This window comes from Sabethes cyaneus, chromosome 3 (genome assembly GCF_943734655.1).
Source record: "Sabethes cyaneus chromosome 3, idSabCyanKW18_F2, whole genome shotgun sequence".
NCBI classification, from domain to species: domain Eukaryota; kingdom Metazoa; phylum Arthropoda; class Insecta; order Diptera; family Culicidae; genus Sabethes; species Sabethes cyaneus.
Window position 1 is genome coordinate 244315354 of NC_071355.1, and position 19408 is coordinate 244334761.

At 39.0% G+C, this 19408-nt stretch overlaps 1 protein-coding gene across 1 annotated transcript; it reads right to left on the minus strand.

Annotated features, from left to right (window-relative positions):
* Positions 1-1501: 1501 nt before the first annotated feature.
* Positions 1502-18338, minus strand: LOC128741821 (1-acyl-sn-glycerol-3-phosphate acyltransferase alpha-like). The gene is made up of 6 exons (XM_053837893.1): positions 17759-18338; positions 3404-3582; positions 2834-2967; positions 2561-2742; positions 2333-2498; positions 1502-2275 (listed from the first exon to the last, which is right to left on the minus strand). The coding sequence occupies exons 2-6, from the start codon at positions 3580-3582 to the stop codon at positions 2115-2117; spliced, it is 822 nt and encodes a 273-aa protein (XP_053693868.1). The 5' UTR covers positions 17759-18338; the 3' UTR covers positions 1502-2114.
* Between the last annotated feature and the right edge of the window lie 1070 nt (positions 18339-19408).

The following is a 19408-nucleotide window of genomic DNA, read 5'->3' on the forward strand; positions in this document are numbered from 1 at the left end:
CTCATGCATACAATTCGACGTGTAATGGAACTTAATTTTTGCATAATTTGGATTTCAAATTATTCTTAAAGTGGACCTAAAATTAAACTCAAACTTTTGCTATTTTGATTTAAATTTGAACTTGAAATTGAACTTGCGTGCTTAAAATTGTATTTAAACTCGAACCAATTTACATTAGTAACTTTACTTCAAATTGAACTGGAAATTGTACCTAAAACTGAAATTATATTTTAACGACAACAGAACAATATTTAAAATTGAACATGAAATTGGATTGCAAATTAAACCTTAAACTGGAATTGAAATTTTACTTGACGTTGGACTTGTAATTGGACTCAAAGTTTGATTCCATTTTTGTAACAAAAATGCCGAGCAATTAAATTGAAATCTCTGATTATACCTCGAAGAATTGTTTTTTTCACATTAAATTTTATAGATAAGGTAGAGCAGGTGCCCCAGCCGGAGCACATCAGTGACTTAGAGGCGACCGCACAATTGCTATCTTGAGTATAAAATTAGGTATCCTTTTCTTTACTTTTGTCAGTGAGAAATTCCAATTTCGCACCTGTTAGATTGGACGTGAAAAATTAGAAACTGACTATTAGAAAAAAGTGAAAAAACAATTTTAATAGAAATATTGTTTATTTCAATTCATAACGCTACATATTCAGGATGAATAAGTTTTCAATACTCTTGGTCAAATCGCAACGGAGACGGTTCCTTATCCACACCGTAGGTGTGAAATCTCATCTTCGAGAAACCGCTTCGGTGCTTCTTCCGGTGGCTGTGTTTTATGTCCAGAAAGCTTTGCGACGGAACCGGGCCCGGACTGCGGGGTACGACAACGTACGTACTGCCCGAGCACGGAAGTCTCTGGTGCTGCTGAGGCTGAGAACATTGTTGCGACACTTTGGTTCCACGCGGTGGCAGCTGAAAGGCCTCCATCTTCATCGCCGCCGTCGTCGTCGTCGCAGCCGCAAATGATGCTCGCTCCCGTTCGGCCACCATCGCCGCTCGACGCTCGGCTGCCGCTGTTAGCCCCTGAACTACGGTATCCTTGTGCAGATATCGAAGCGATACTTTTCCGTCGTCCAGCACTCGCTGGCTCGTCAGGGAGTTGCAGTAATAATCGTAGTACTGGTCCAGCCGGGACACACAGTTGTGACAGATCGTTTTCGGGTGGCAGTCAGCTCGGTCAATTGAAATCGGAAGACACACGCGGATTTTGGTTAGGATCTTATGCTTTTCAGCATACTGACCGTAAAGTGACACTTGTAACTCGTCGGTTGAGAGGCAAATACGACAAACTATCGGAGATGTGGAGGACATTTTGCGAAAATTTTTACGGACACGGAGCGCTTGCTTTGTTTACTTTGCGATGGACGGTCGCACGTGGTTACAAACGAATTTCATTCAAATGTTGGTTATTGTTCGATTTGACGTTTCTGGTGAGGGGCATGCGGATTGCTTAACTTTCGCTAGATGCCAAATTTTTGGGAAGAAGTTTTTTATTGATTATTACAGACTGCGTACAATGTGTACATAAATTAGGTTCTTCTTGGTTGGTTCGTAAAATCTCACTACAATTTAATTTCATTTCGTTTGGACTATTCAGATGCCATGTTGAAGGATACTTTTATCTACAAATATCGGTGATTTGTTCTCTAAAATTTATTCAGCAGTCAACAACGGATTTCTTTGCGCATTAAGTTAGAGGAACTTGACCAGTTCTTTTCATTGTTTTAAGCCACAGTTTTTTTTGTGCATTCGTTTTGTTTGCCATAAATTATATAGAAACCGAGCCGTTCGTGCGATTGAAACAAAGGTTCGAACACTCTCCATCTCTTTTCGCGCTTTTCTTCAGGTAACTATTTAATGGGTGGGCGGGGAAGATTAATTACTTGAGCAGTCTTTATTCCTTCATGCCGTAGAATTGTTTTGTATTTCGATAGCTCGATGGGTGTTTGGAGGTTTTAAAAAGCTCTCAGTTTCCACGCATTTATTGTTTTCTTGTTTCTAGACTGCACCGGTAAGCATAGCGAAGCTTGTAAAAAGTACAAAACTAACCCACTAGACAGGTGTTCTTTGGTTTCTTTCAACAACGGACGGCCCACCTACAGACTTTTGCTGAGGTTGTTTATCGCCAACGATTCATCACTCAACCCTTCGTACTCGGCCTGCATCAGCTTGTAGACCCGATCCATCAGCGCGGGAATGTCCTCCTTGGTCATGCCGGAACAGGATATTTCCGGCAGTATTTTAATTATGTTCTGACCTAAAATTAGCCAACTTTAAAACGGAACGGAATAGTTTACTGGTGTTAGCAACATACCTCTGTTGAAAATTTTCGCTTTGGAATTTAGAAAATGATACTTGGATATTACCACCGGTTGAATGAAACCTTGCGACTCGACGGCAACGTGGAAGGAGCCTTTCTTGAAGGGTAACAGGCTGTCGCCGTGCCCACGAGTTCCCTCGGGAAAGAATAAAATTTTCGCCTGGAATGCATAATGTACGCCATTAGCGAAACGAAAATTTCAACATTTATTACCATACCGACCTGCTTTTCGTTGATGGCTTTCGCTTCCCTGTTTATTGTTGTTTTTGCCTCTTTCTGGTTTTTCCGATCGATGAAAAGCGTGCCCCACAACCAGGTGGCCGTTCCGAATGGGAACAAGTAGAGAACCTCCCGCTTGGCGACCACCGTTGCCCGTCCAATGATGGGCCATAGGTAAGCCAACACTGCGCGAAACAATAGAGGTCATATTATGAAACCGAAACCTGTTGTACATTTTAGCAATCAATCTTCATTCTTTTCCTTTGCCACACTTACCGATAAGATCCAAAGCACTCTGATGGTTCATTAGCACCACTCCACCGTGCTGTTTGTTGATGTTTTCCTTGCCTCGAACGTCGAACGACACACCCAGCATCTTGCCGAAGTTCCTACAGCAAAAGGCCGGAAACCTGCAGAGCAAAAACGTACGAAAAACAAAACTGTCATTATTAATGAAAACGACAATCTACACGGCTCAATTGTTGCTGCTGCCCTTACACATGCGAATACATATTTAATGAAAACACCCAGTAAAGTACGTGTCCTGCCACACATTTCTGCGGAGGAAAACCCCCGCACCGGAGACCGGACATTCTGCTCAATTATTAAGGGTAAATTTTTCTGACCTTGCGTTCAGTCAGTCGAAGTCCGGAGGGTGGCCGGGCCTGTTAGCCGGACCCAAACACATTGGAAATAAATTACATTGATTATCTCGGCTCAATGGGAAAGAGGACAAAAGCCAACTTAAATAGACCGGTTATAAACAATCCCAAATTGATGTGTAAGCAAGCAGCAAAATTAATGTGTGCCTGGAAGGGGGGAGGGGGCTGGCGATTCGGTACTTACAGTGCATTGCGATGGTCCCGTGGCCGGAGCAGCATGAACGGGATCGGTCCAACGGCGCAAACCATCGACAGGACGATGAAGCAGACGAACTTGAAATAGTAGCGGGCGGTCGAGGAGAATGTGATGATGAAGAACGCCATGAAGGCAAGCCCCAACAGTTCACTGTCGATGGCGGTCATCTGAAAAGGTGAAGAAAAAAATTAAAAGTTAAGTTACTTTTTTAAACAGTTTTCAAATCGCACCACGAAGGTTTTAAAGGTTATGCAAACGGGAGGCAGGCTCTGTTAGTAATCGGTATTGTATTTAATTTAAAACAGCAAAACGATAAAACACCTAGCCTGCTGCGAGCAGATAGATTCACAGGGGGTAAATACATGCTAAAATTAAATTCACCCCGGATTTTGGTTCGATTAATTCAAGACAAGGCCGAAACAGATAAGAAATGCATTGAAGAAAAGTGTAATCACGCTGATACCTACATCTACATATTTGTTAGATAATTCTGGATAATGCATTTTCTCAAAATATACATTTACAATATCTTCTTTGTGTTTAAAATCCACTTCTTTGACATCGTTACACCAATTGAACAAGTTGGTATCAACATAAGAATTTTTCGAGGACAAAATCTGTCAGGTAATAGAATTAGTGGATGAAGAAAGATAGAGTTTTATCTGTAAATCTATAAAAAAGATTGATTTGGAACAACATTTTTAGTTAATTCACAATTCACAAACACACTTACTTGAGAACGAACTATTTTTAGACAAAAAAAAGTTACAACAACAAAATCTTGTTGCATAAACTTTCGCTCATAATCAATATGATATGTCTTTTAAGAGCAATCCACGTCAATCACGTCGTCGGGCTGTCTATTTGTAAACATGAAAATCGCTCGTAATTATACGTAGGTACTCACAACACCTTCGGTTGTCCGCGCCAGTTGGTTTTCGAAATGGACGAGATTACGTGAGACGGTGCTGATAACGAACGAAATCCAATCTGAGCGGCTTATCACTCAAGTGGCACGGATCTGCTAGCTACCCTCCGGGATTTTACCGTGCACTTTTTCCCATGTATGTATTCTTCCAAGTAGATTACAGATTTAACTTCTGTTTTGCCTCCTGTAAAGCCACGCATGTTCGCACAAATTTGCGCAAAATCTGAGCTTACGCCAAGGCTGGTGGAAGAGACTCTAAGCAAAGACTTACGCTACTTTAATGTTGGAATTCCCCAAGGCCGGAGAGCAAGTGTCTGTTATTGTCAGATAGCAATAAAATTTTGATAATTCACTCGTTCATGGAATGTAGAACGTTCTTTGTGCGCCAACGAGTGTGATCCGGGAGTGCGTCGTAAATTCAAAAGCTGGAGCACTACAAATGGCCCATCCACAATTTTGACGTAGGACTACGTCTTACGGCAAGTTTTGAGATAGGGTGTCATTCCAAAAAATCGAAAAATGCGAGCGTCACGAAAAATGAAAGGTTTTGAGCGCTAATACCTTAGCGGTTTTCCGATCGATTTTCAATATTTTTACACCAATCGATCGGAAAATCTTCTAAGAATTGACCCAAATGAAGAAAAGTATGGATTCTTGATGTTGAACTATTGAAAAATTGAAAATAATGAACCTATGTTGTACCAGAATTCTCGCTTCGTGATTGGTTGGAAGATTCTTTGCGATGATCTAAACCTATACTAATTTAATATCTGTGCTTGGGAAGTAAACCAAAACAAGTAACAAAGTTCTCTCATTTCAACAAGATTTCTTAACACCGCGGTTAAACCTAGACCATTTTGATGTCCTTGCTTGGGAAGTATGCCAGAAAGAGTGACAAAGCCACCTCGTACCAACAAATTTCTTACGAACGCGATTAAACCTAGTCCAATTTGATGTCTGTGTTAGGGAAGTGTGCCAGAAAAAATGACACAAGTTCGTCGTCCCAACAGATCGCAAATTCTTTACTGCGAGACGATTAAACCTCGGCTAATTTGATATCTGTGTTGGAAAAATGTACTACAGCTGTAGTGTTCGGTTATAATACGACACTGTATGAATACGCATACTTGCCGTTCCATTAGAAGTGTAGTGAAAAGATGTGCTGTTGATAAAATAGGATTAAATTGGTAAAATCCCTTCAACGTGGGGAACCATGGGTAGTAAAAACAATCTTTAATTTCAGTAAGGTAGCAGGAAAGCAATAGTTTGTGTTCTTGATTTTGTTAAATTGTTTTCAAATAATGGAAAATTGTTTTCAAATGTACAATCTTTTGAGAATTGAACGTATGCAATGTTACTACTTTGATAAATGTTACATACAACGCATGTAGCATGTATATATGTTGCATATAGCATGTATACATGAAGAATCGAATGATTACAAGCATGAATACATGCCACTATCACTACAAAGATACTTACGTAGTCCTGCGTCACCTATATATGCGGTCGTGTCTTGTACACAACCCCTCTGATTTTTATTCAAACTTTGCTGTGCTGAGGCGATACCGCTTAATTAGGTAAAAATAAAAAAAAATATCGCTCTATATGGAGCAGAAAATCAGAGGATGAGGCGCAATACCCATGGCAATAAGTAAGATGGCATTGCCTACTAGAATAAAAGATCTAATAGGGGAAGGGCAGTAAAGACGGACACTGCGGGAAAGACGAACACTTATCATATTTCATAAACAATAATTTTTTGAAGCAAACCAATGATGGGAAATGTTTCTATAGACTGAATAAACACTTTTGAATTGAACTGCCGATTTCTTGCAGCGCAGCTGTCAAATTTATAAGCAAAACAAAGAAAAAATGCCTAAATACGCTAACCGATGTAATTTTGTGTGTGAAGAAAATAGCGGGTAAATCGTTAAAAAGCAATACTTTCGTGCTATATTGACGACATTACGTTAGTTTGACCCTTCACTGAATGTCCATTGGAAATCTAGTGAATTTTTGAATATTCAGTAAAAAGTTATTAAAGTTTGAAAAAATGGTATTCAAGTCGGGAAAGACGGACACCCGAAGGTAGGGAAAGACGGACACAAAGATTCCGTATTCATTTTGCCTAACAACGATTTAAATTGCAAATACTTGCATATTATACATGTAAAAGTATCCAGAAGTCATTTAACAGTTGGAATAGGCCAACTTTTAGAAACGATTAATTCATCACCAATTAAAATATTGAAGATTATAACAGGGAACCATTTTATTTCGTCGCTCAAAGGGGGAATTGGGTAGGGGGTTTTCCCAAGCCAATTCTTTCCTAAATACATGATGAAATATGTTAATCTTTCTTAATACTGATAATTCGTCGGCGCGTGACACCTTTTCGCGAGTGTCCGTCTTTCCCATATCAAGTGTCCGTCTTTCCCGCCCATGCGCAGAAACTCTGATTTATACATAATGTTTATAATATTAAAAAAAGTATAAATTTTGGAAGAAATTTTCTAGTACACGCTGTAACTTTATTAGACAGAGACTTAAAGTTTCAGTTTGTATGAAAATTGCAATCAATACAGTTATATTTGAGTAGATATTGACTCTTGACCTTAAGGTGTCCGTCTTCACCGCCCTTCCCCTACACAAATTATCACAGAAACCATTAGAGCAAGATTACGAACTATCTTCATGGCAATGACCTCTAGGCGAATATTTAAGCCATCATTTTGTAGAGAAGAGCGAGAACGGGGCGATAGGAAGCTGGCTCGCTCTTAACCCAGCGACAGGAGCATAAAGCCACGTGGGTTTTTCATAACGGACATACTGAAAATCAGATAGACCAAATCAGCCGAAAATAGAAATGAAGCCTTCTTGGTGCCTGCGTCCTTCTGAAGTAATCCCCCTTAAAAGTTGTTTGGAAATTAGACAAAAACTATAATAACTCAAAAGGTTAGAGTTACATTTTATTAACTGCTGTTTTATATTCATAGCATCTTAAGTCTTGTGGAACATCAAAATTACGTAAAATTGATAACGCTGAATGGTGTGTGGCTCTGGAGAAGCGAATTCAACGCTCTTGCCGACATGCTGGTGGATTCTCCGTCCGCAAAGATGCCTATAAGAAACTCGCATAGCCAGCTACTTACCGACGCTATTGACCGGTTAAAACTCAAATCTGAGCACCTCGAACAACTTCTTCCAGCTTCGACGTCCGTCCTGCTACCAGTATTATTTTGACAGGATCCAACAAGGTTGCGACGCTGCACTCGCATCAACTTCGAGGCCCTATCCCTGCAGGAAATTGAATTGGCTGTTCGACGTATAAAATGCACACGAAGCTTTCGAGATCGATCGTGTATCAGCAGATCATCAGAACCTATGCTGGACCTCAAGAAGGGGGATCTGACTTTGTGCAGCAATTGACGGGACACCACGTTACTGTGCATTGTTCCAAAAGTTATGTGCGAAGGTATCGTAGACCGGAAGCAGGACAAGCTCCATGCAGGAGAAGACGATGTGACAGTTGAAGAGTTTGGCCTTCGAGGTTCACTGTACAACTATACCGTATATGAAGCCTAGAATATAATTTGTTAAAATTCGTAGCATCAACTCTTGCTCATTTATTGTACACTCTGGAGTACCACAAGGTAGCCACATAGGACCGTTATTGTTCGTGATTGTAATGAATTTGATATCTCCGACGCATGAATTCTGCGTAAATTAGCAGACGGCGTAAAAATCTTTTTCCTGGTCAAACCCGTGGATGATTTCCTAAAATTACAGCTCGAAATAGGACATGTGGGAAGGTAATGAAAAAAAATAAACATAAACAAACCCAAAATAATTGATCATTTTTGGCGCCAATGCATAATATGCAACTTTTTTTGCTACGCCTCTTTTAGATGTCGCTGAAAGCTAGGGGAGCTCCAACGTTTGCTAGTTTTTCAATGTTACGAAAAGTCAGAAAATTTTAGATCTTCAGCTCGTTTCGTTATCGAGTAATACCTTTGTTAGTATGCCGATTGGTTAAAAATTACGCCAATTGCAATAGGAAGGTTAGGGGAAAGTTAGCACAATAAGTTATTCAAACACTTATCTGATGTCAACAATTGATTTGGTATTCCCAACATATTTTAATTAATTTTTTTGCCCTTGGTCATTGTACTACCCCATATCGAAGCAATCGACCTTACTTATCTTCTTTACTAACGATAACAGAAATCGTTATCGTTTGCACTTTGGCACATACTCTCTAAACGTGAATAAACTGCTATCTTCTTAGAGTGAATTTCTTCTTTGTCGCTGAAATCCGCATTTTCCTAAACCTTGAGGTTTAATCAGTATCTTATCTATATTACTGTAAATCTTCAGATGAGAGTTGCTATGCAAAAGATTGACCTTATCAGAAGAAAACATTATCAATTGGGTTACCACCATTCATAGGCTTCGAGATGTGGAAAAGTTCAAATTTGATTGACGAATTATCCGTTACAAAAATGAACTTGTAATGTTGAATTAAAATTCTCTTATTCAACAGGAGAGCAAAATCACAACTGAGTTTAGTATTTATGTATCGCGAATTCGTGGTGTACTACAATGTATTACTACCATACAATGCAGTTTAATTTACCAATTAATATATTCATCGTTTATTTTACTGCTCCATTGTGCTATGCATATTTACCTAATGAATGCTTTTATCGAAAAATGCATTGAAAAAACCGAATTTTGGCAAATTTATTTCCCAATGTTCAATTCAATGAATTTTAATTTGCTTTGCTAATATTCCCACCTCATACCCGGCAACTGTTAAAAACTGGTCAAGAAGCGCACAAGAACGATTGAACTTCTCACCTGACCCATCTATGGTTATATTCTTACGCCCCTCTAATTACATTACCTAATGCCAAGTGAGGGCTAATATATCACTTATTAAAAGCGATCAAAGTACAGACCACGCTGTTCAGACTTCTGGTAACTTAATAACTGGTAACTGGTAACTGGTAATTTAATTGGCACAATATCAAACTATGTTTTCTTACATGCTGACCGAGGTAACTAAACTTTATATGCTGTTCAGCATTAGCGCTTACGCCATTTAATAATATTTAGTGTATGGACTAATTAGGGGAATGTTCCCGGTTATGAAATAGGTTTTGTTTTTTTGGCTATAGCTTTTGATCGGATCATCCAATTTTAAATCTTTTTGAAGCATTGGGAAGTTTAAACATATACCTATCTTTTTGCCAAAGGAAGTATATGGTTTTTGTTTAAAACACAAAAGTTATAGCAAAATTTCAAAACATGGTTTTTTGTGGCTAAAAGAAAGGTGTCCCCGGTTGTGAAACACCTCGGAAAATCATTAAAAAAGAAAAGAAAATATAGAAATATCGAAGGAAAATCAAAAAATAAAATCATTTATTCATGGAAAATACTAAAAATACAAAATCATTAATCAATTCCTTCGTTTAATCATTTAAATCTGAATCGCAATGAATGCATGTAAAAAGCAAGCAATCATATTGGCGCATTTCAAATGCACTGGCCTGTTACATGTGTTATAAGGAATTGAGTTTTTGCTAAAACTAAATGAAACTTGCTGTCATAAAAACTCATAATGCCCCAATTGAAGTAATGTACGATCATTGAAGTATAAAATATTTGATTTCCTAGATGTTTTATAACCGGGGAACTCGACTGTTTCATAACCGGGGCGGTGGCCATATTGCAAAAAATTATATTATAATTTTTGAGTCAATTATTTCACCTAAAATTTGCCTGTGTGATGAAATAGAGGTCCAAAACTTAGCTGATATGCCTTTACCTGAGCTTTTTTATTCCATTTGGTTCCCAAAATAATCAATTGCAAAACATGCGAAAAAACATTTTTGGGTGTTTTTTGAAACACTTTTCCTACAAAGCATCGTAAATGTTGAAATTTGACCGTTGTTTGCTCAAAAGTGATATTACTATGAAACTAGACGTTGGTAGTAACTTGACTGCACTAGGATAATAAAAACGTTGAAAATTATGGGTGTTTCACAACCGGGGCCGTATCACAACAGAGGACAATCCCCTACATTGTGCATTCTAAACCATCATAGCAGCTATTTATGATACACCTGGCTCGAAAAGGCGGCAACATTTGAACAAATTTCAAGCAGTAAAGCGTAACGTCATGCAAGCTAACAAACTAAATGCACGGATAGAAATTTGATCTCCAAAACGAGCAAAATGACTCATGATTCCAGGCTTCTAGCTTACGATTTATGTAAATACACCATGAATAATAATCGAGATATCACGAGCTTCTTGCAGTACAACACAACGCAAAACCATGAACTATTACTCATGATTTTGTGCTGCCTGTTATGGCAGTTCAGTCATGATTTGACAGGAATTCACATTTCATGACTTCATTCATGGCATCGGAATCAAATTTCGTTCCGATGCATTCCTTTGCAGTGAGATGTTACTTGAGGAACTTGTTGACCAATAGGACACCGCCTCTAGTTTCTGATAATAAATAACAATAATAAATAAAGAAGTTGGCGCTAGTGTTTCATAATGCGCCATGCGTGAGAGTATACTTGAAACTATCAACGTTTCCCTGTTGAATACAACAAATAAAATATGATTAGTGATTGTTTTTCAGGTGGTAATCATAAACAAGTGAGAAATTTTGATTTTACTGCCACTAGAAAAGCGCCATCTCTTGAAAAGCAACGGTTCGTATGATGTCCTGTTAAATATCGCTGAATAAAACTGAAACATGCATGAAACTGCTCACTCATAAATTACTCTATCTAGTTTCACAGGTTCATAAAGAAATCGAGTTAAAATCACACATTTGACATACTAATCGAGCAAAGAAATTTGGCTTTATCGAAAAGGGTTGGCTACTAAACTGGATTTCCATGAAAATATTATGATTCCAGTTGTTACCAGCAGACACCGGTTACAATATTAAATATAAAAAACAGATCAAAATAATCATCAGAGCGAAATGTATTAAGAACATCCACAAACATGGTCACATTAACGTGTAAAATAGTTCAAAAGCTCCCAAAATTTAATAAAATATGGTACGCAATCAACCAAAATAATATTTCCGAAGTTGCGTGACACAGCAACACTCGCTGGTTCTCCTTTATCAAGCCTCAACAGTTGTTTAAGTTGCTAGTTTTATTCTGACCAAACTCGTGTTTTTAGTCTTTGACCTTAAAATGCGGTCAGGCATTAATATTAATATTTTGACGTAGGACTACGTCTTTCAGGAAGGTAGCCGGTATAGGGTGTCATTCCAAAAAATCTTTCTCGAAAAGTGGTCAGGTTTTGAACGCTAATAGCTTAGTGGTTTCCCTATCGATTTTCAATATTCTTACACCAATCGATTCGAAAATCTTCTAAGAATTGGCCCAAATGAAGAAAAGTATGGATTTTTGATGTTGAACTATTGAAAAATTGAAAATAATGAACCTATGTTTCACCAGAATTCTCGCTTCGTGATTGGTTGTTGGAAATGACGTCATCAAAGTGGAAATGCGTTTTCACGCATCCGCTTATAATTCCATCAAATTTTCAATAGATTTCCAAGATATTTACACCAATTGATCGGAAAATCGATTTGGAAAATATTGAAAATATAGAAAACTATTGAAACGCGTCATTGAAAAATTGAATTATTTTCATATCGTTGCCTTCCCTCGTCAGTGCTTCCGATTTATGAGCTATGGGTTAAGCTTCCTTATGATTATACACTCAAGTCTTTTTTACACGGGGGATACGTGCCGTGTAAAAAAACCGTTTAAAAAAAACCGCGTTAATTCGAAAAATGTTGTAAAAAACCGCGTTAATTCAAAAATCGTCATAAAATAAACCGTGTTAATTTAAAAATAGACGTAAAAAAACCGCGTTAATTTTAAATCACCAAAAAAGCCGCTCAAATTTAAAATTTGCTGAAAAAACCGCGTTAATTCGAAAAATGATTTAAAAAACACCGCGTTAATTCAAAAATCGTCATAAAAAACCGTATTAATTCAAAAATCGTAAAAATAGATCGTGTAAAAAAAGACTTGAGTGTATTTAATTTACGCCCTATAGACTCCGATCGAAAATTGTTGAGCTTCAGCTTTTGCTGCTTCCCCGGATAAGGCAACAAAGACATCCACATTCACCAAGCGAGACAGCAACAAACCGAAGAATCCATCGACTCATCCGCCAGTGAACGCTCTGGTTTTGGCTGCTATGCCTTTTACTGCGCATCGTCAGTCGGTCAGCTGCTTTCGTTGGCGACACATCGGCAAGCAGCTAGCTTGCGACACATCGGACAGGCAGCTTTCGAGTCACATCCGTGGCATAATTTTAAAGGTTGTATTTGAAACATTGTTTGCCTGAGGAAAGGAAAGTATGCTAAGCGTGTTGGAGCTGGAGCACTCGTCTCGCTGCCGTGATGGAATATCTGGCTGCTGAAGTTCTGGAATTGGCAGGAAATATGCTACTCGCGACAACAAAACGACCACGTCACTTGCAGTTGGCCACCAAGCAGTTGGGTCGAACCAAGTTATAATTAGAGATTATAACCGGATTTGAACCCACAACACCCGCCAGGGCGAGTGGCTCGTAGGTACCTGTGTACCTATGAACCATAGAGGCGCTGGACAAAAGGAGACTGCGCAACCCCCCTTATTAATGTAGTGACGAATTTGGTTGGGTTATTTTTAGACACAAATTGTGACTCTTCCTCCGTCTACTGTAGTTAACACCCCTTCCTTTCTTCTTCCCTTTCATTCCCAAAAATTTTTTGTTACCTTCGAAATTTATTCCTATTCAAACAAAATTGATTGCAAATGAAAAGGGAACCTTTCAAACCGTTATTTTTTTCAAATTTTATGATGATTGATCCTGTAGTAGTTTGAAAGATACATCAAGAAATGCGAAGAAGCGAAGAGTGTGTAAAGATTTTGTTAAGGCCATTACAAATATTTTATAAAGTTGTTGACCTTCCGGTGTTCGGCCACTGAAGGGGGGGGGGGGGTGTGAAAAAAAAACAAAGTGAATTTTTTAATCGAGCAAAAAAAACATGGATTTTAAGAATTTTTATGTAAGGTTTAAACGTGAAAACCGAATCTATTCTTGCTTATCATATATACGTTATTATTTTCTATGCAAAAATATACGAAAAACGACAAAAACAAAGGAAAATTTTTTTGGACGATTTTCGGAAATTCCATTGTTCGAATTTCCATTTCTGTTTCGTGCTAGAAGCGTTAATTCAACTCGGAGACTCATTTTTCGAGTTTTTCAGACAGTAGAGCCCACAGACAATTGATTTTATTAAAAAAAATTTGACTCATATCCTACCAATTATTTTTTTGCCCCCCGATTTTTCAAGCCAATTTCCAAGGGCGGGGGGACAAAAACTTTCAAAATTTTAATATTTTTTTGAAACGATGGTTCTACAATTGATGAAGGGACGGTAAGGGAAAGTAATGAAGAAGGACTTTTTTTTCCGGGAATGAAGGGGAAGGGTGGAAAGGAGGGGGGGGGGGGTAATAGGTAGCTATGATTAACAAGTTGTCGTTGTGACTCCTATCTTTTGTCCAATGCTGGAAGGTGCATGAGTCGAACCAAGCTGTAATCAAAATTTCAAAATTTTGCGATGGCCTAATTAAAATTTGAAAATCTAAATAACGAAATTGTATCATAACTTACAAAATGTTAAAAAGAAAAATGATTTTTGCTCAGTCGCAATGCCAGGTCACACCACAATGAAAGTTAATTCAGTTATTTTTATTGGTTTTAAAAAATTGCTTTATATCGAGGTAAAAGTTATGTTATATCGAAGTTGCTTTGAATCGAGGTTGCTTTATATCGGGGTATTACTGTACTTGTAAATGACTTTGGTCATACTTTTATTTATTTGTTTATGATATGGTCAAGACGTAAATTATTGTTGGAAAGGGAGGATGGTGGTGGTTTTAATCCGCGACTTGCCGTGCGAACGTCGGCAACGCAATGCTTTGCTTCTATCACACTGACCAAGTAGACAACAATCTATCTTCTCAGTGATGGGAACAAAGAGCAGCTATACAAAAATAATACTGTCGCAGGGGGAAGTGTGACGCATATACGGGGAGTGATAAAATTGAAAGAATGAAACAAAATTAGATATTAGACTACGTCGGATAGCGGTCGACAGTACGCACTTAAAAAAAGTACAAGGGTCCATGCCTAGTGACACGGGCGCAGGCTTGACATAGGACTACGAATGTAGAGCCATTCCTCTCCTAATGCTAAAGCCGGTGATTTTTGTTCATATATAGATGCCCAAGTTGCGCATTAAAGGATTGTGTTCTTACATGTGAGAAATTCATAATTTAAACTCTTCAGCTTATTTAAACGGACCTGCGGACCTGAAAAGGTCCGTTTGTTAATCTCGAATTCTCAAATTTCTGACTCGTGGTGTCCATTGTCTACTTTCGTCCATCAGATAGGTTATTAGTGTGTGATTTAATGGTGGGAACACTGTTTACCGGACAAACGCTACTGGTAGGATCTGTAATCAAGATCAAGACTTTTATGTTTATGATGTTATGTGTCGCAAGCTAGCTGCTTGCCGATGTGTCGCCAACCAAAGCCGCTGACCGAATGACGATGCGCACCGTAAGGCAAGCAATGTTTCAAATAAAACCTTTCCTGCCGATGAGTCGCGACCGAATGACGACGAGCAGCCAAAGGCAGGCAAGCAGAAACAATGTTTCAAACACAACCTTTCCTCTGGCGGATGAGTCGATGGATTCTTCGGTGTGTTGGCGTCTCGCTTAGTAAATATTGATGTCTCTTCGTTGCCTTATCCGGGGAAGCAGCAACAGCTAGGGCGTAAATTAAATACAATGATAAGGGAGCTTAACCATATTTCTGTCATCCGCGTTAGGGAAGCATTGACATGGGAAGAAAAAATGAAAATAATGAAATGATGAATAGTTGTCTAATATTTTCTCAATTATTAAACGTCTGTTAGGGAAACATGTAAACTACTGTGTTGTAATGGATTTTTTGAAAAATATCTCTAGAATCTATTGACGAATATCTGAGTTATAAGCATGCAAACTATAACCACTTTTCGTTACATGTTCCCTTTTCGTTTTTCTAAAGTTCTCCTCCATATAGATAGAATAGAAATCGAAGACGTAGTCCTACGTCAAAAGCACCGAATTCGGTAATATTTTGCCGACATCTTAACAACCGACCGTTCGGTAAATTTTTTTGTTACCAAACGTTACTAAAGATCCGTAAACGTCGTTATGCACCATCGACATTTTTACCGAACGCTCGGTTGTTGTTGTTGGGATTTCGGCCAAATTTTACCGAATTCGGTGCTTTTTTTATGTGTGTAGTTTAGTCAGTAAAACATTCGGGTACCAGCCGAAAGAGCGTGGAAACGAACCCGACATGCTATCGCCTTGATATATTTTTGGTCTTTATCGAACTTCCTTCCTTTTCAAAACCATAAACATTGTTGAAACCACAATTTTTTCTCCGCGCATGTTCCCTCAGAAATTCTTTCCAGCATCGATTGGAATTGAACCCAAACACCAAATTGAGGCATCAACCGATGATACTTCTCCATCGGGTTGGCCGATGTCGGCTTTTCACTATTTGTTAGAGGAGATTTTAACATAGTCAGACTTTCTGTTTTCTTCTCAGTGAAGCTCAGGTGCACACAGATCTACCGGTCTCGATGTGAGCAAAACAAACCACTTAATTACGTCCGTCAATCCGGAAGTCCGCATTCATGTATTATATGTCACTGCTAGTATCAATCGATTAATCGTGCGTTGCATTGATATGAATAAAAATGCGATGGGTGGAGACGTTTTTCTCCCAAAATTCCTGTGATGGGTGGTGAGCAACGTGATGGATTGGTCCCATGAATCTCGTTAATTACCTACGAAAACTGCACTGGTGTCTTTAATATTATCCACTTACATTTTCTAAAGATCTTTTGTAATACGTTAACTTCTTCACGTAAGATTAAAAAGAAAGAACATTGAAATTGTTCATATAACGTTCACCTTCGCACCTTTAAGTAACGTTCAAAACTGTTTCCACTACTTTAAAATAATGTTGCAGGTAGTCTCAATTTGAATAAATCAATCTAATAAATTTCATACAATTGATTCCACACCCGATAGACAGCGTACCACTGAACTTGGTAAATACAATTATCAATTTAAACTTTGACCATTAGAAAGCACTATTTACAACTTCATTACTAAAACTACATTTTAATTTATTCTCGAAGAAATCTAAACAAAGCCGATTGATAAACAAATCAGATCACACTAACACCTGTGTACGGTGATTAACTTCCTCGTATACCAGTGGTTTTCCAACCGATTAACGTTCGCAGCCTGTAACTTGTAACTCACTTATCACCGCTCGCAACGAATCTAGGAAAGTTTTATCAATATTTATTGATTGCCCTTTATTGGAATTCTCCTGCCAATGAAAGCAAGCTCGGTTTCGGTCCACTTGTCCGTACAGAACCGCAGCGACCGATAGCGTTGCATGTGCGCGCGGAATTGCAAATCGATTACCGCTCCAGTCACTGCACTGGTAGGCAGCAGGTCAGACCGAAACGCTGCTGAAAAATTCAAAACGCTGAATGTCAACAACCCTAACGGTTTTACGATTTACTTTCTGTGGCAATTTAATCGCCCGACGCTCGTACTGCCCTTTCGACCGGAAGCCGCAAATTTGGATTTGTTTATTGAGTGCTTGCTTTGTATCGCTTCCCGTACAAACAGACAATGTAAAAATATCAACAACTTCTACATCACGCTAGCAGATAGTGACGAAAAGGCACGCCATCGAATGCAATCCAATATGGTTAGACCGGCACTCTATCAGCCTGATACAGTCGCACACCGGCTGCACAGTCAGCTGATTGGCGAAAAGATGTTTAGCAGAATTTTCTCCGCTGATTGCGCCGAACCTAACCGGCGGGCGGCGGCAGTAGTCGTACGAATGTACGATTAGCTGAGAGTGACTCTTGGTACGTTGCACGTGGGCAAAGCGCTCAGAACGTGAATCGTAATTTGCCTGATTAAATTGATTTAAATTACAGAGTGTAACAGCATTTAGTATACGCTACAAACAAGTAATATTATTAAATACAACAAATTAGTTGGCAAGATTGCAGAAGTTCTAACAACACATTTCACACTAAAACATACGCAATGATGCGCTGCTCATATTATTATTTGTAGCTCATCTCCGTCTGCCGGTCCTGATACTCAGCAGCATCCAGCATCCAAATAAAGGCAACAAAATCCTTTCACCTTCCACCCACTCCCGTTCACGATTCTCACACTCACTGCTGCTGCTGGCTATCACTTTACCTTTTGCAATTGTTTCGTACTCCTCCGTTCGGTAACAGGCAGAGGCGGCGCGTCTAAATTGAACCTAAATTGGTTCACACATTTAATTCGATTAAGTTTGTCTCTTCGCTGACAACTGTGGCTGGCGACGACCGAAGTGACTATTTTTAACGCTGCAATTCTCGCGGATCGCGGATGGAACTGACTTGGCTTTCACAGTTGGTTCTACTAATTTGTATTCACTTAGCACAGCCGTCGTCGTTGTAGTCGTCGTCGTCGTCGGCACTTGTTCGCTGATTGCACAATAATAAACGCCAATAAACGAGACGAAAGCTCCCAACATATGTCACGCCGAGATTTGTTACTCTCCGGATGATGCGATACACGTGCCACACTTTCCACGCTTCTGTCTGTTCTGACTATCGACAGCTTGGCTGTCGGATGGCGGCGTTCCAAAAGCGATGAGCGAAAGCTCCTGCGAATTTTCAACCCGCTTCTCACCGGTTTCTCATGAAATCGCAGCCTCACGCACACATCAACTCCGATCAGGACATTTGAGCACAATAATGCTATCGGGATAAACAAACATGGAGACCACGCTGAAAATGTCAACCGAGCACCGTATCAACAAGCGACTGACTGACCGCTCTATTCGAAGCATGCTTCGATCTAGCCCGCCAGCCGCAGCCGCTAATCTAGCGAGAGAGAAGCTGTTGATTTGTTCGCCTCCAGGCAGGAGCTTGTGCGCATTAGTATGTACTACTAGTGCAGTGGAAACTGGCCTTTGCTCAGACGTAGCTATGAAAACGGGGTGCTATTTTCGCACGACTAGACCTAGGCTGAATGGAAATATAAAGCTTAGAACAAAGTTTATGTAAGCACACTGTGCCATGCGAAAGCTCTTCACGACTACAAACTCACTCGTACGCCCACTGAAGAAGGTGCCAGAGTTGCCAAACTAATCGAACGAAATTATGCTTAAATAAATTATTAATTTCGTGATAAGTTTAAATCAATTATTATAATTAAATAGTAATCTTTATATAATGGACTTCTGAGATTCAGTGTCTGAGTGTCTTCATAAAATCGTTTGTTTTCTAACATAATTTGAAAGAAACATCATATTGGGGCAGCAAGGAAGTGATTGTTTCACAACACAGTTGTATTTGTAATTGTAATACGATAATACTAAAGTAGAATATCAGTGAGCTTTGGCGACACATTACTTTACTTCATTAAAACTGATTTATGAGTCGTCAATTTGCAATCACAAGCAGATTCGCTTATACTTCGTAAATGAACAACTACCGTTGCTGTATCTTTTCAACTCTTTGTCATTCTACTGCTTGCGTCGCAATATTTCTATTGCAGCAACTATCATCTGTATACGGATTCAAGAAAACAATAATGTTCTTAGTGCTATCACTATTGATATTGCAAAAATAAAGCGACATTCATGGGTTATGTACTAGTAAAACTAAGCTGCCGTCCTGGTAATAAAGATTACAAGCTGCAGAGATCGCAAATATCGTGATTCGGCATTGTGCTGCCGTGTCGGAGGTTAATATAGCCACAAATGACCAGTTCCGTTCCGTTAAACATCACTAGCTGCTCCGCTAACTAAAAATTAAACTATTTTCGTCATTCGTTAATGTACCAATCACAGCCTTA

What these genes read in the sequence shown, in the direction of transcription:
- LOC128741821 (XM_053837893.1), bottom strand. Translation starts at nt 3,582, where the DNA reads ATGACCGCCATCGACAGTGAACTGTTGGGGCTTGCCTTCATGGCGTTC. An exon ending in GAGTGCTTTGGATCTTATCG is followed by an intron (nt 2,743 to 2,833) that starts GTAAGTGTGGCA and finishes TGTTTCGCGCAG; the next exon opens with TGTTGGCTTACCTATGGCCC. An exon ending in AGCGAAAATTTTCAACAGAG is followed by an intron (nt 2,276 to 2,332) that starts GTATGTTGCTAA and finishes GGCTAATTTTAG; the next exon opens with GTCAGAACATAATTAAAATA.